Consider the following 16678-nt stretch of genomic DNA (forward strand, 5'->3'; position numbering starts at 1 on the left):
GGGGAGAATTCCGCCCCAAGGTAGGTACAGGTTACAGGGGGCCTTATCTCGCCCCGTTTCGTCCCGTTGATTATTATTATTATCATTTTTAGGAATTCTATATTTTTAAACCCCCTTATTTGATTCCTACTATTTTTAAATATATTTTTCTCTTTTTTATTTTTAACCACATATTCTTTAACAAAATAATAATACACGTAAATCTAAATTTTTTTAATCACATATTCCCCACCAATCTACTATTTTAAAACAATCGAGTTGGGCGTACAGAATCCCAACTCATAGACCTCTTACAAAGGTCTCATACATGGGCGGGTTGGAATTTTTTTTGTCATTTTTTATTACATCAGGTCCGGTAGTGGGGCCAACCCTTTGTGAGACTTTTGGTTTTCTTGTGTAAGAACAATTCTGTATACATTCTAAAATGCCTTATTATGAAATAATAGGACTCTAACAAACGCTAAATAGAAAAACTCTATGAAATTTTATTAATTCTAATAAAAAATGATAACTAAAATTATTTAAGGAATATGATAAATATTGAAAACCTTAATTTACCAAATATATTTGAATAATTGAACTTTAAAAATAAATAAATTAATTAAAAAGTTTAATAATTATATTATCATTTCACTTGAATGAATGGGGCATTAAAATGAATTATGAAAAACTTTTTAAAAAAATGTAAATGGGTACGTAAACGGGGCAACCACCCCAATTCGCCTTAATTGGATGTAAAATCAGTCGTAAGTGTGCAGCTCCACCTTTTCAGGCTCACTATTTCAATCTATTATCAAGTTATTAAGAGAAAAAGAAAAATATAGTTTAAAAAAATTTATAGACGATTTCTTAGTTTTCTACTATGCTCCTGTTTAATGTACTTGTTATCAAAAAATACAAACTACCATTCAATATGGCGTTATAGTAGGAACAATATAAGTGAAATTAATTGTTCCAACTACATTAATTAAATTTTCGTAATATGCGTGAAAATTGAAATAAGCATATCTTTGTGGGACGAATGGAGCACAATTTTGTTGCTTGTGCAAAACATGCATGTGAGTTTTATGTAAAAGTTTCATAATTATATTGTATAAATACATAGACAATACAACAGTTAAATATTTATTTCAAGTAGAATTACAATGTATCAATTCCCAAATTTTATATCCTTTCATGCATTTCAAAATTAAGAGCTTCCATAATTGACACAACTCGACAATGCTTTAAATAGTCAAAATCGAACATAGATAACGAAGCTCTCGTTTGGCCCCCATTCTTTTCAAATTTTAATAGTTAAAATAGTTTGTTTTTTTTAAATGTATGGTTGAAAAAGAATGAAATCTTTTTTATTTGCGTGTAATATTATTTTATGAAAGATTATATGGTTGAAAATAAGAGAGAAAATGAATGAAAAGAAGAATGGGTGCTAAATAACCAGCATGCACGAAGAAGATGCAGAAAGACTTCCCAACAAAGGAATGTTATGTAGATGCAAGGGTAGGCTAATTATTGCCCCCTGGGGCACATCCCAACTGACAAAAGTTTTTCAAGACGGGCAACTCAGAGGTCGCAGGTTCGATTCATGGGGCTCTTGGAAGGCAGGATATTTCTTGGAAGGCAAGAGTACTCTTGGAAGACAAAGTGCATATATAGGTTTGACTCGCTCAACACTTTGGCAATTCAATTGGGAGGGAGTTTAGGGCACAACCTGGGGTTTAAATGGTCTGCGTGAAAAGGGGCTGGATCGTAGGCCCCAGGATTAGTCGTTGTAAAACGGACACCTGGGTATCAAAAAAAAAAAGGTAGGCTAATTATTTGTTTGATATTGTACACTTCTGATGAAAAATCGACAACAGCTAATTACCACAACAAGAAAGACGTTCATGTTACATTTTAAAAAATCATAATACACTTCTAAACCCGCAAAATCTTTATGGGCAAATACAAATTTGGCTCCAGTATGAGAACACAATTGCTTGTTTGTTCATCAATTGTACTGTCCAATATTTGAGTACATACCAAACAATGCTTAAATGTATTTTACTCCAACACCTGCTTTACAGCTCAAATCGGAACATCTGTTCTGCACAATTATGTATACAAGAATAAAAAACAACAGATATCCTTTGAAATGTGTAATTCCAAAATGTAAATAGAACATTTCTTTAGGCATTAGACGTATTCTTGAAATAGAAGCTGCTGCTGCAGCATCAGCATACAGAAGACCAAAATTATATGATTGATCGGTAAGATAATCTACGCAACAAAACGAATTTGAGATGAAAAATCTCTTAATGAATCGAGGATGATAATAACAAAATTTTAGTAAGCAATGTGGGATTTCCACCATCTCAATTTCAAATACCATAGTACAAAGATTCCTCAACGTCCAAGTATAATTCATCCTTGTTTACTAAAATCATATATACCAAGGAAAAATCTGGATAAAAATGGGATGACACCAAAACTAGATATACTGGGGACAAATTTATCAGAATAATTTCTTTAAAACTGTTAGGATTTTTCCTCTCTTTTAATGCTTGATCAATTCAGATTTACAGCATAAGAAAACAAGACACAGACTTGACAGGACATAAACCCAGCAAAGAATCAGATTTTGACACAAGAATTTGATATTTTCTGGAACAAATTTCTTCAACCACTGCAGGGAATTTTTCGCCCAGTCAATCTACCATTTAACAGAACATTACAGAGTGTTTATTTGCACAAAACACTAGCACTCATCACTCAAAAAACGAGACACTGCCAGAAAACTTTCAGAAAGTTACAAAGAGGTGTTGAAGAGACTTTTTTGCTCACTATCTTTCCAGAAAATCTGTTAGAATCTAAGAGGCTCCAACTGATTTTCTAACTCATTAAACTGATTTCTAACTAAAGAGTTTAGCCAAACGAATCAAGAGTTAAACAATTTCTTTACAATCTCCACCTTTGAGTCTTGATGAGTGTTGTTAAACTGAGATTGACTAAAAAACACTTTAAGAACACCCTGCATGGTTGAACATCCAGCTCTAATCTTCAGCCATCCAATGCCCCATGGATCTTGCTAACTGGAACTACTTTTGGAGAGCAAATCAGCCCTTCAGCAGGATCAACATCAGTGGCAACCTTCACCACTTCAACTTCCCTCTTGGAAATTATATCTTGCACACAAAAGATTTCAACTTTCTCCTGCTTGTTACACTTTGGCCAATCAGAACTTCTTCTAACTTCAGCTTCCTCACCCGCATTTTTCACTTGCATCCCATTATGCAGATTTCCAGCTCCACCATTTTGGTCAGTCTCCTGGTGATTTTCCTGTGATGAGTACTTCAAATCCGAACAAATATATCCAAGATCAGCTTTGGTTTTTTGAGTGACAGATGCAAACTTAAACTTGTGTGCTTTTCCAAACTCTAGTAACCCTTTGGCATTCTTGTGTCCAAGCTTTCCATGCCACAACACATCATGATCTTCCTTGCTTTCAAAAATAGTAGCTTCAGCATTGACAGTTGTGCCTTGCAAAATATACAGACCCTTTTGTAACAGACCTTTCATCACAACCAAAGATCCCTTCATAACCTCGAGTGCTCCACCTTGAGCCTTGTAGATGCAACCAGATTCATCCATAGTGCCAAGTGAGATAAAATTCCTCTTAAGGCTTGGTATATGTCTTACACCACTCAAGATCAAAGTGTTACCATCCCACATTTTCAGCTTAAGAGCTCCAACACCCACTATATCACAACTATAATTATTTCCCAGCAAAGCTTTACTCCCATGATCCGGTTTGTACTCCAAGAAAAGGTCTTGTCTGGGTGTCATATGAAATGTGCACCTAGAATCCATAATCCATTCATCCTTAGTGTCTAAACGTGTCACAAATATAACATCAGCAGTTTCATAACCATCCAAGAAATTAGCCAAGTCTCCATTGTTGTGATTTTCTTGCTTTTGTCCTTTGTTATTTCTTTGAGGACATTCATTTCTAAAATGTCCTTCTTTGTTGCAAACCCAACAAACCTTCTTATCTCTAGTTTTAGATATAGACTTGCCTCTTTTCTGACCTCGATTATCTCTCTGATCATTCCTGTCTTGCACAATCAAAGCATCTCCATAAGGCTTTGGTTGCTCTCCATTAGTCCTCAAATCTAATTCTTTAGAGTAAGCTGCACTTATAACCTCTTCTAAAGTTAGACTCTTCTTCCCATACTTGAGAGTGTCTCTTAGTTGTTCATAGAGCTTTGGTAAAGAGTTCAACAGGAAGATGGTTTGATCTTCCTCTTCTATCTTGATGTCAAGATTTTCAAGATCTGCAACCAGCTTGGTGAATTCATCTACATTCTCATCAATGGATTTCATATCGTCCATTCTAAAGCTGTAAAACCTCTGTTTCAAGTAAATTCCATTTGGTAGAGCCTTGGTCTTGTAAAGCTCTTCCAATTTGCTCCGCATCTCAGTCGCCGTCTTTTCTTTAATCACTTTTCTAAGAATTTGATCACTTAGACTCAGAACAATAATGTTCTTGGCTTTCTTTAACACCTCTGCCTTCTTTGCACATGTGAGTTCTTCAAGCATCTCAGATTCATCCTTGAGAGCTTTATCCAATCCAAGATTTCCCAAGTGTGCTTTCATCTTAACCTGCCATGAACTAAAGTCGCCCTTCCCATCGAACTTTTCAATTTCCAACCTTGAATAAGACATGTTGAGTTGAACTTCTAGCCAACAAGTCGGTTTCCAAAGATCTCAATCAAGAACCTAGAAGAATACTCAGTTTATGAAGCCCAAGAACAATCAGGCTCTGATACCACTGTTAGGATTTTTCCTCTCTTCAATGCTTGATCAATTCAAATTTACAACATAAGAAAATAAGACATGAACTTGGCAAAATATAAACCCAGCAAAGAATCAAATTTTGATACAAGAATTTGATATTTTCTGGAACAAATTTCTTCAACCATTGCAGAGAATTTCCCCCCAATCAATCTACCATTTAATAGAATATTACAGAGTGTTTATTTGGACAAATCACTAACACTCATCACTCAAAAAACAAGACACTGCCAAAAAACTTTCAGAAAATTACAAAGAGGTGTTGCAGAGACTCAGATAACGTGATTCAATTTGTAAAGTCATTCCAACATCATGTGGTTATGATGAGATAAACCTACCATCTACATCTTTATCTATATAAATAGTTATATGTATATGTACCCATAAGCCCATTTCAATTTCTGCTTGCCTAGAGATAGAGGCAGGAAATAGCAAGAATGGTGGTGAAGGTATATGGTCCCAACTATGCTTCCCCCAAGTGCGTGATTGTATGTCTTATCGAGAGGGGTTCCAATTTCAAGTTTGTCTCAATTGATGTCTTCAAAGGTGAGAATAAAACACCTGACTATCTCCAGTTGCAGCTTCATTAATTCAACTGGTATATTAGGATTTCTATCTATATTTGCTCAATCAATTTATTTTATTATTTTGATTTGCAAACTAGCAGCCTTTCGGGCATGTTCCTGTCATACAAGATGGAGATTACACTCTTTTTGGTAATCAAATTAAAAAACTTCATCGAAAATTCCCTTGCCTTTCTTGATTGGACAAATAAATTCTTTCTTTATTTTTTGAGCAGGAGGGATGAATTTAGTTGTTTGAACTTGCAGAATCCAGGGCTATCATGAGGTACTATGCGGAAAAATACAGGCCTCGGGACTGAATTATTGGGAAAGACAGTGGAGGAAAAAGGTCAAACAGGGTAATGGCTAGAAGTCGAAGCACACGAATTCAGCCCACCAGTTCAAAATTTAGTAATTCATGTAATGTTTACCTCCAAACTAGGGATTACAGCTGTAGCGATTTTTCCCCTCTTCAAGCAATGATCAATTCAGATTTACACTCTTTAAATGAAAACACAGCAATTGGCAAATTCTGTAAACCATAAACTGAAGAAAGAAATCAGATTAAAGACACAAGAATTTCATGTTTTTTGGAGACAAATTCATCAACCACTACAGGAAATTTTTACCCCCAGTAAATCTACGATTTAACAGAATATTACACAGTGTTTATTTCCACACAACACTAGCACTCATCACTCAAAAACGAGACACTGCCAAGAAACTCTCAGAAAGTTACAAAGATGTGTTGCAGAGGCATTTTCTCTTACTATCTTTCTTTCTCTAACTACAGAAAACCATCCCTCTTGCTCACACATTCACGTATCAGCCCCTCTATCCTATTTATAGGCATGGGACTTGTAGAGATATACAAAGAAATGTATGTAAGACTCAATTAAAACTAATACTAGAAAACTTGTTAGAATCTAAGGCTCCTAACTGATTTTCTAACTCACTAACTAATCTCCTAACTAATGAGTTTAATAACCAAATCAAGAATCAATATTTTCTCTACAATCTCCACCTTTGAGTCTTGATGAGTGTTGTTAAACTGAGATTGACTAAAAAACACTTTAAGAACACCCTGCATGGTTGAACATCCAGCTCTAATCTTCAGCCATCCAATGCCCCATGGATCTTGCTAATTGGAACTACTTTTGGTGAGCAAATTAGCCCTTCAGCAGGATCAACATCAGTGGCAACCTTCACCACTTCAACTTCCCTCTTGGAAATTATATCTTGCACACAAAAGATTTCAACTTTCTCCTGCTTGTTACACTTTGGCCAATCAGAACTTCTTCTAACTTCAGCTTCCTCACCCGCATTTTTCACTTGCATCCCATTATGCAGATTTCCAGCTCCACCATTTTGGTCAGTCTCCTGGTGATTTTCCTGTGATGAGTACTTCAAATCCGAACAAATATATCCAAGATCAGCTTTGGTTTTTTGAGTGACAGATGCAAACTTAAACTTGTGTGCTTTTCCAAACTCTAGTAACCCTTTGGCATTCTTGTGTCCAAGCTTTCCATGCCACAACACATCATGATCTTCCTTGCTTTCAAAAATAGTAGCTTCAGCATTGACAGTTGTGCCTTGCAAAATATACAGACCCTTTTGTAACAGACCTTTCATCACAACCAAAGATCCCTTCATAACTTCGAGTGCTCCACCTTGAGCCTTATAGATGCAACCAGATTCATCCATAGTGCCAAGTGAGATAAAATTCCTCTTAAGGCTTGGTATATGTCTTACACCACTCAAGATCAAAGTGTTACCATCCCACATTTTCAGCTTAAGAGCTCCAACACCCACTATATCACAACTATAATTATTTCCCAGCAAAGCTTTACTCCCATGATCCGGTTTGTACTCCAAGAAAAGGTCTTGTCTGGGTGTCATATGAAATGTGCACCTAGAATCCATAATCCATTCATCCTTAGTGTCTAAACGTGTCACAAATATAACATCAGCAGTTTCATAACCATCCAAGAAATTAGCCAAGTCTCCATTGTTGTGATTTTCTTGCTTTTGTCCTTTGTTATTTCTTTGAGGACATTCATTTCTAAAATGTCCTTCTTTGTTGCAAACCCAACAAACCTTCTTATCTCTAGTTTTAGATATAGACTTGCCTCTTTTCTGACCTCGATTATCTCTCTGATCATTCCTGTCTTGCACAATCAAAGCATCTCCATAAGGCTTTGGTTGCTCTCCATTAGTCCTCAAATCTAATTCTTTAGAGTAAGCTGCACTTATAACCTCTTCTAAAGTTAGACTCTTCTTCCCATACTTGAGAGTGTCTCTTAGTTGTTCATAGAGCTTTGGTAAAGAGTTCAACAGGAAGATGGTTTGATCTTCCTCTTCTATCTTGATGTCAAGATTTTCAAGATCTGCAACCAGCTTGGTGAATTCATCTACATTCTCATCAATGGATTTCATATCGTCCATTCTAAAGCTGTAAAACCTCTGTTTCAAGTAAATTCCATTTGGTAGAGCCTTGGTCTTGTAAAGCTCTTCCAATTTGCTCCGCATCTCAGTCGCCGTCTTTTCTTTAATCACTTTTCTAAGAATTTGATCACTTAGACTCAGAACAATAATGTTCTTGGCTTTCTTTAACACCTCTGCCTTCTTTGCACATGTGAGTTCTTCAAGCATCTCAGATTCATCCTTGAGAGCTTTATCCAATCCAAGATTTCCCAAGTGTGCTTTCATCTTAACCTGCCATGAACTAAAGTCGCCCTTCCCATCGAACTTTTCAATTTCCAACCTTGAATAAGACATGTTGAGTTGAACTTCTAGCCAACAAGTCGGTTTCCAAAGATCTCAATCAAGAACCTAGAAGAATACTCAGTTTATGAAGCCCAAGAACAATCAGGCTCTGATACCACTGTTAGGATTTTTCCTCTCTTCAATGCTTGATCAATTCAAATTTACAACATAAGAAAATAAGACATGAACTTGGCAAAATATAAACCCAGCAAAGAATCAAATTTTGATACAAGAATTTGATATTTTCTGGAACAAATTTCTTCAACCATTGCAGAGAATTTCCCCCCAATCAATCTACCATTTAATAGAATATTACAGAGTGTTTATTTGGACAAATCACTAACACTCATCACTCAAAAAACAAGACACTGCCAAAAAACTTTCAGAAAATTACAAAGAGGTGTTGCAGAGACTCTTTTTTTCTAACTCACTAACTAATTTCCTAACTAATGAGTTTAATAATCAAATCAAAAATCAATATTTTCTCTACAAAAACCTTAATTTATTAACTGTACCAAGGTTGATATAATCCCCAACTAAACATATACTGCCAAAAAATAAAAATTGTATCAATCAGAAGAAGATTATGCTTGATGCAACACAATTGATCCATTGAGAATTTTACTAATTCATTAAATTACCCCAATTTTTTACATCTCAAATTGCATAGATCCACTGGTTAAGCAAGTAACCAATTCCAACAGCGCTAAAACTAAGCAAAAGTACCAAAATATACCACCAAATTCGATTACTAGATGTCTAAGCCCTTTCACCCCTAATCCTCCTAGCCAACTGGATATCCTTGGGCATAATAGTAACTCTCTTAGCATGAATAGCACAGAGATTGGTATCCTCAAAAAGTCCAACCAAGTAAGCTTCGGCAGCCTCTTGTAGAGCCGCCACGGCAGAACTCTGGAACCTAAGGTCCGTCTTGAAATCCTGAGCAATCTCCCTAACAAGCCTCTGGAATGGCAATTTCCTTATCAATAGCTCAGTGCTTTTCTGGTACTTCCTGATTTCCCTCAGTGCCACCGTACCCGGGCGGAATCGGTGAGGCTTTTTCACTCCTCCGGTTGCAGGGGCCGACTTCCGTGCCGCCTTTGTTGCCAGCTGCTTCCTGGGTGCTTTGCCACCGGTTGATTTCCTGGCTGTCTGCTTTGTACGCGCCATCGATGAAGATTTTTTATGCTAAATGATAATGGAGAAGTTTCGAAAAAAAATTGTGTGTGATGATTAGTGGTGGGATTGAATGGGGATTTATAGCGGTTTTGGGTGTAATGTGAAGAGCGGGAGGATTTCAAAATTTCGAGGTTTCTGGGAGCGAGATTGTGGGAGATTTTGGACCGTTGGATTAACTGTCATTTCACCATAGGATTCCTTAGGAGTTTGATTGACGAGGATCGCATCCGAGTATAATGTGCCGAGAAAGTATTTTAACGGTGTATTGAATTGTTATTGACGGATAGGATTGATTGGAGAGGACTTACGTAGATCACTCTCTGAATCAACGTTGTGCTCATCCTTCCCTGAATTATGCTACATGTACAATTAAGTTTGATACCATCATATTCATCCATTTCAAAAATTAATTTTTAATTCAATGGCTCGGATTTTGACAAAACCAATATTGTCAACTTATTATTGTCAAGCATAATTGTACAAATAGATAAATTCTCCATCCCTTTTCCATATTTTAGTAGGGTAATTAGAACATAAAGGCCTTGCATTTCACTATTATTATGGGAAAATGTTTTTATCTTTCATTTTTCGACATTTTCTCCCTTATTTTTATATTTAATTGCATAAATGTCATTTTCATCCATTATTTTCAATTAAAGGTTGTGAAATGACAAATATACTCTTATATTTAAATAAAACAAAAAACAAAGAGAAAGAACTAATTGCGATCATAATCCGAATTTTTTTTTTAAATTGCAAACGAGTTCCAAATAAATTTTTAATATGTAATTAGCACACAAAAAGTGTATCAACTCAAAAAACGGATAAGTTTCCCTAGTCAAGGTTTAATAGCGAAATCATGGATTGGACAGGTCAACTTGGAAGAAGGAGGAGTAATTTAAAATCAAGTATCCAGAACTCTTCGATTAGTCAAGATAATTTCGATAACGAAAATATTATAGGAGGGGAGATTGTAAAGTCTCGAAAATTTTCATATAATCGAATTAATTATTTTATATGCCATATTTTAAATTTTGGAAGGTTGGGAAACAAAAGTGATATATGTATTAATACAATTTTATTTTCGCCAAATATTTAGATTTCGATAAGGCAAAGATAAGTAAATCAATATGAGGCTCATTGAATAGCTCGTAATTAATAATGGATATTAGGCTCGAGAAAAAATTAATTTGAATAAACGAAACTTAAGTTATTAAAGTTTAAAGATTTGTCACTAACTAGTATTTGATTGTTAAATTTTATTATGAATTTTAAAAAGCTTGGTAGCCACGTGCGTATCTAGATAAAATTAAAGCATTTTTTTGTTTGAGTATGATAACTTTTGTTATAATTCAATTAGAATTTTATATTGTTTTGCTGTTGCATTAGATGACCTACTTTCAATAGATTTAATCTCTCTCACACACACACACAACTCGGTGAAGTCGGAATATTGTCACCACAAAATCATTATACATATATGACGAGAACCAAATTTTGGCACACGTATTTTCAAATTAGAATCCACATCAAATAATCATTATTTTCAGCCTACACATACGAGTGATATGAGAAAAAGATTTTGAAATTCATTAAAAAAAACCGTCGATCTATCGAGGTAGGATAACGAGGTGTAATTACTTTTATCCGGTTTAAATTATTTTTTCGTGTTTTTGAATTATTATACTTATGAAAGTTAAAGATATGATATGGTCATTCAATACTAAAGATATGATATATTTTGAGCTCTTACCGGTCTCTGATGATATGATGACAGTATGATATTTTTGACGCATGATTTAAATATTTTATTCGGGATTATACTATTATTTTCGTGTCCTATTGAGTATTTTCATGTACTCACCTTTTTTTTATACTACTCATAGGTTAGAACAAGTTGTTGATTGGCATGTGATGAGGTGTAGTAATTGTACCAGGATTTTATGGAACTAAATAAATTAAATTCGGTGTAACATAACTATGAATTTTATTTTAAGCATTTGTTTTAGTTTTAATATTATATGGATTTGTGATTTAGAATTTGGAACACATTTTATTTGGTTATGTTTTCCACATATTTTATTTTTATTGATGGAACTAGAAATTATATGCATTGAGCTCTTACTGATCCCTAAAATATAATGACAGTATGATATTTTTGACGAGTAATTTAAATATTTTATTTGGGATTGTACAATTATTTGTGTCCTACTGAGTATTCTCATATACTCACCATTTTTTCTTACTCTTCACAGCTTTGAAAGGGTCGTGTTAGTTGATGGGCAATGAGGTGAAATCGTGGTGCCAAGTATATGGAACTCAATAAATTAAATTTGGTGTAATGTGACTATGATTTTTATTTTTAGCATTATTTTAGATTTATTATCATGTGAATTTTGTTATTTAGGATTTGTAATATATTTTATTTGGTTACGCTTTTTATATGCTTCATTTATTATTGGTGGAACTAAAAATTTCATGCGGTGACGTTTGATTTATTTATTTAAGGGTAATTAGCACAAAACATTCCCACCTTTCAAGATTTTTGTAGAAAATGTCTCTACATTTCATTTTTTGGTAGACTTCATCCTCACTTTTACCTTTTTTTGAGCAAAACATCCTTCCGTCAACTCCCCGTTAAAATGCCCCATCAAATAAAATAAAATGGATATTTTCTTTTCAAAATGCAGGGATAAGATTGTTCAAACTAATTTGTTATTCGCTGTGGCTTCACTCCCTCCTTCTTCTTCAAATGTTCATAACTAAAAAAGTAAAGTAATATAAAAAAAAAAATTGTATAAAATTATGTAATTCAATAAATAAGAGAAAATGACACAAAGGACAGCATTTTTTATTGAAAGAATCATGGCTACTGTAATGCTTGTTGCTCAAAAAATTTTGGAATGGTATCTGAAGAGAATGAATATGCGGTTAATAAACTTGAGATGACCAACCCCTTTTCGTGCTTACGAAGGGTGTAAATAAGGGATAAAGTGAGAAATCCAATTAAAATGTGATTCTATGAATGAACAATACATAAGATAGAGAAAATGATGAAAGATGAATGGGTATTCTTCCCATTTTAGCATAAAATCGAATTGGTGGTAACAATCTCTACAAAAAACATTCCTACATTTATATTATTTTTGTCCAAAATATCCCTATCTTTGTTAAAAATCATGCAAACCGTCCCTAGTTTTGAGCTTGGTTGTTGCTGATTAGGGATGATTTGCACATTTTTTAACAAATGTATGGATGTTTTGTGCAAAAACAATATAAATATAAGGATGTTTTTCACAGAGACAATGTAAAGATAGGGATTGTTGCTACCAATTCGATTTTATGCTAAAATGGGAAGAATACGTGTTCATCTTTCATCATCTTCTCCATCTTATGCAATGTCCATTCATAGAATTACATTTTAATTGATTTTTCTCACTTTACCACTTATTTACACCCTTCTAAGTATGAAATGAGGATGGTCATCTCAAGTTTGTTAGCCACATATTTATTCTCTTCATATACCATTCCAAAAATTTTTTAGTAATCAAGAATTTCAGCAGTCATGATTCTTTTCAACCAGAAATATGGTCCTTTGTGTCATTTTCTCTTATTTATTGAATTACATAATTTTATACAATTTTTTTTTTTATATTACTTTACTTTTTTAGTTATGAACATTTGAAGAAGAAGGAGGGAGTGAAGCCACAGCGAATAACAAATTAGTTTGAACAATCTTATCCCTGCATTTTGAAAAGAAAATATCCATTTTATTTTATTTGATGGGGCATTTTAACGGGGAGTTGACGGAAGGATGTTTTGCTCAAAAAAAGGTAAAAGTGAGGATGAAGTCTACCAAAAAATGAAATGTAGAGACATTTTCTACAAAAATCTTGAAAGGTGGGAATGTTTTGTGCTAATTACCCTTAAATAAATAAATCAAACGTCACCGCATGAAATTTTTAGTTCCACCAATAATAAATGAAGCATATAAAAAGCGTAACCAAATAAAATATATTACAAATCCTAAATAACAAAATTCACATGATAATAAATCTAAAATAATGCTAAAAATAAAAATCATAGTCACATTACACCAAATTTAATTTATTGAGTTCCATATACTTGGCACCACGATTTCACCTCATTGCCCATCAACTAACACGACCCTTTCAAAGCTGTGAAGAGTAAGAAAAAATGGTGAGTATATGAGAATACTCAGTAGGACACAAATAATTGTACAATCCCAAATAAAATATTTAAATTACTCGTCAAAAATATCATACTGTCATTATATTTTAGGGATCAGTAAGAGCTCAATGCATATAATTTCTAGTTCCATCAATAAAAATAAAATATGTGGAAAACATAACCAAATAAAATGTGTTCCAAATTCTAAATCACAAATCCATATAATATTAAAACTAAAACAAATGCTTAAAATAAAATTCATAGTTATGTTACATCGAATTTAATTTATTTAGTTCCATAAAATCCTGGTACAATTACTACACCTCATCGCATGCCAATCAACAACTTGTTCTAACCTATGAGTAGTATAAAAAAAAGGTGAGTACATGAAAATACTCAATAGGACACGAAAATAATAGTATAATCCCGAATAAAATATTTAAATCATGCGTCAAAAATATCATACTGTCATCATATCATCAGAGACCGGTAAGAGCTCAAAATATATCATATCTTTAGTATTGAATGACCATATCATATCTTTAACTTTCATAAGTATAATAATTCAAAAACACGAAAAAATAATTTAAACCGGATAAAAGTAATTACACCTCGTTATCCTACCTCGATAGATCGACGGTTTTTTTTTAATGAATTTCAAAATCTTTTTCTCATATCACACGTATGTGTAGGCTGAAAATAATGATTATTTGATGTGGATTCTAATTTGAAAATACGTGTGCCAAAATTTGGTTCTCGTCATATATGTATAATGATTTTGTGGTGACAATATTCCGACTTCACCGAGTTGTGTGTGTGTGTGTGTGTGTGAGAGAGAGAGAGAGAGAGAGAGAGAGAGAGAGAGTGATTAAATCTATTGAAAGTAGGTCATCTAATGCAACAGCAAAACAATATAAAATTCTAATTGAATTATAACAAAAGTTATCATACTCAAACAAAAAAATGCTTTAATTTTATCTAGATACGCACGTGGCTACCAAGCTTTTTAAAATTCATAATAAAATTTAACAATCAAATACTAGTTAGTGACAAATCTTTAAACTTTAATAACTTAAGTTTCGTTTATTCAAATTAATTTTTTCTCGAGCCTAATATCCATTATTAATTACGAGCTATTCAATGAGCCTCATATTGATTTACTTATCTTTGCCTTATCGAAATCTAAATATTTGGCGAAAATAAAATTGTATTAATACATATATCACTTCTGTTTCCCAACCTTCCAAAATTTAAAATATGGCATATAAAATAATTAATTCGATTATATGAAAATTTTCGAGACTTTACAATCTCCCCTCCTATAATATTTTCGTTATCGAAATTATCTTGACTAATCGAAGAGTTCTGGATACTTGATTTTAAATTACTCCTCCTTCTTCCAAGTTGACCTGTCCAATCCATGATTTCGCTATTAAACCTTGACTAGGGAAACTTATCCGTTTTTTGAGTTGATACACTTTTTGTATTCAAAATCATTGTCAGGATTTCTTCATATGACAGGTGTTTTTACACCTCCAAAATTCGGTAACTTACCACATGTTTGGGATTACGAACATTTTTTCTGAGCATCAAAACATGGAACATATTATATACTGCTACTAGTTTAGGTGGTAAGTCAAGTCGGTAAGTCATACTACCAATCCTTTCAGGAATTTCGAAAGGTCTAATGAACCGTGGTTTCAACTTCCATTTCTTTTCAAATCTCAATACACCCTTCATTGGTGCTACTTTTGGAAAAACTTTCTGACCCGCTTGAAATTCTAAATCATTTCCTCTACCATAGAATAACTTTTCTGTCGATCTTGTGATGCCTCTATTCTTGCTCTAATCTTATCAACCGCCTTAACTATTCGTTCAATAATTTCAGGACCAACGATATGATATATATTGAGCTTTTACCGATCTCTAAGAATATGATGATGGTATGATATTCTTGACGCATGTTTTAAATATTTTATTCGGGATTGTACTATTATTTTTGCGACCTATTGAGTATTTTTATATACTTCTCACAGGTTAGAATATGTCGTTGATTGGCACGTGATGAGGTGCAATCATGGTACCAAGATTTTATGGAACTCAATATTTAAATATTTTATTCGGGATTGTACCATTTATTTGTTTCCTACTGAGTATTCTCATATACTCACCATTTTCCCCTACTCCTTATATGTTAGAACGTGTTATTGGTTGGTGGGCAATAAGGTGAAATCATGGTGCTAGGATTTATGGATCTCAATAAATTAAATTCGATTTAACGTGACTATGAATTTTATTTTCAACATTTATTTTAGTTTTATTAGCACGTGGATTTTGTTACTCAGGATTCGGAACATATTTTATTTGTTTATGCTTTCTATATATTTTATTTATTATTGGTGGAACTAAAAATTTAATATGGTGACGTTTTATTTATTTATTTAATTATGATATGAATAAGATATGGTGGAGGAAAATCTTTGTTATTTCCTTTTATAAATGAATATATAAAATTTTCTACATGAATTTGGGTAAAAACTGTTACATAATTTTATACATAATGAATGTCATGTTATTAAAATTTTAAATAAAACTTTTGATAACAATTTAAATATTTGAAATTTGGGTCGTTACATTTTGAACTAGTAAAATTAAGTTATATATAAAAAATATGTTGGAGTATTTAAAAAAATTTACTGTTTAAATATATAGGTTCTATAAAAATTTCGGGGTGTTACTCAAAAAAATATTTATTGTTTTTCTTATCTATTAATTTAATTAAAATTCATTCAAATTATTATATTATTTTCCTCCATTGAAAATTGAAAGATTTTGAATGTATTTAATTATAAAGAGTAGGTTTAACTTTTTAAATTTGGAGAGTCAATCTCACTTTCTAAATTAAAATATTAATTTAAAGGGTTTATAAAACATAAATTTAATAATTGACTCTTTAAAATAGAAAATTTCTTATATTTAAAGAGTTTTTAGAAGATATTACAGATTGGGTGACTTGTGACGAGAACTCCCCAATAATAGTTTGAATAGCAGTCCAAAAGGTCCCCATCTGGACTAACAACAGTGTATACCCATTTAAATAACTAGGCCTTAAAAACATGGGGGGGGGGGGGGCGGGGGGGGGAATT

At 33.1% G+C, this 16678-nt stretch overlaps 2 protein-coding genes across 3 annotated transcripts; one reads left to right on the top strand and one right to left on the bottom strand.

Moving 5' to 3' along the window:
- The first annotated feature begins 5141 nt into the window (after window positions 1-5141).
- On the top strand, window positions 5142-5830 carry LOC111397739 (glutathione S-transferase F9-like). Of its 2 annotated transcripts, none has more exons than XM_023024793.1 (3): window positions 5142-5415; window positions 5502-5549; window positions 5664-5830. In XM_023024793.1, the coding sequence occupies exons 1-3, from the start codon at window positions 5271-5273 to the stop codon at window positions 5714-5716; spliced, it is 246 nt and encodes an 81-aa protein (XP_022880561.1). In that variant the 5' UTR covers window positions 5142-5270; the 3' UTR covers window positions 5717-5830. The 2 variants fall into 2 exon arrangements, with proteins under 2 accessions (XP_022880561.1, XP_022880522.1); XM_023024754.1 differs by having other exon boundaries at window positions 5154-5410; window positions 5497-5549; window positions 5664-5824.
- Window positions 5831-8752: 2922 nt separating this feature from the next.
- On the bottom strand, window positions 8753-9404 carry LOC111400974 (histone H3.2). The gene has a single exon (XM_023028479.1). The coding sequence runs from the start codon at window positions 9330-9332 to the stop codon at window positions 8922-8924; it is 411 nt and encodes a 136-aa protein (XP_022884247.1). The 5' UTR covers window positions 9333-9404; the 3' UTR covers window positions 8753-8921.
- Window positions 9405-16678: the final 7274 nt, after the last annotated feature.

This window comes from Olea europaea, chromosome 1 (assembly GCF_002742605.1).
Source record: "Olea europaea var. sylvestris chromosome 1, O_europaea_v1, whole genome shotgun sequence".
Taxonomy (NCBI): Eukaryota; Viridiplantae; Streptophyta; class Magnoliopsida; order Lamiales; family Oleaceae; genus Olea; species Olea europaea.

What these genes read in the sequence shown, in the direction of transcription:
- LOC111397739 (XM_023024793.1), top strand. Translation starts at nt 5,271, where the DNA reads ATGGTGGTGAAGGTATATGGTCCCAACTATGCTTCCCCCAAGTGCGTG. An exon ending in TGACTATCTCCAGTTGCAGC is followed by an intron (nt 5,416 to 5,501) that starts TTCATTAATTCA and finishes CAAACTAGCAGC; the next exon opens with CTTTCGGGCATGTTCCTGTC. An exon ending in TGGAGATTACACTCTTTTTG is followed by an intron (nt 5,550 to 5,663) that starts GTAATCAAATTA and finishes TTGAACTTGCAG; the next exon opens with AATCCAGGGCTATCATGAGG.
- LOC111400974 (XM_023028479.1), bottom strand. Translation starts at nt 9,332, where the DNA reads ATGGCGCGTACAAAGCAGACAGCCAGGAAATCAACCGGTGGCAAAGCA.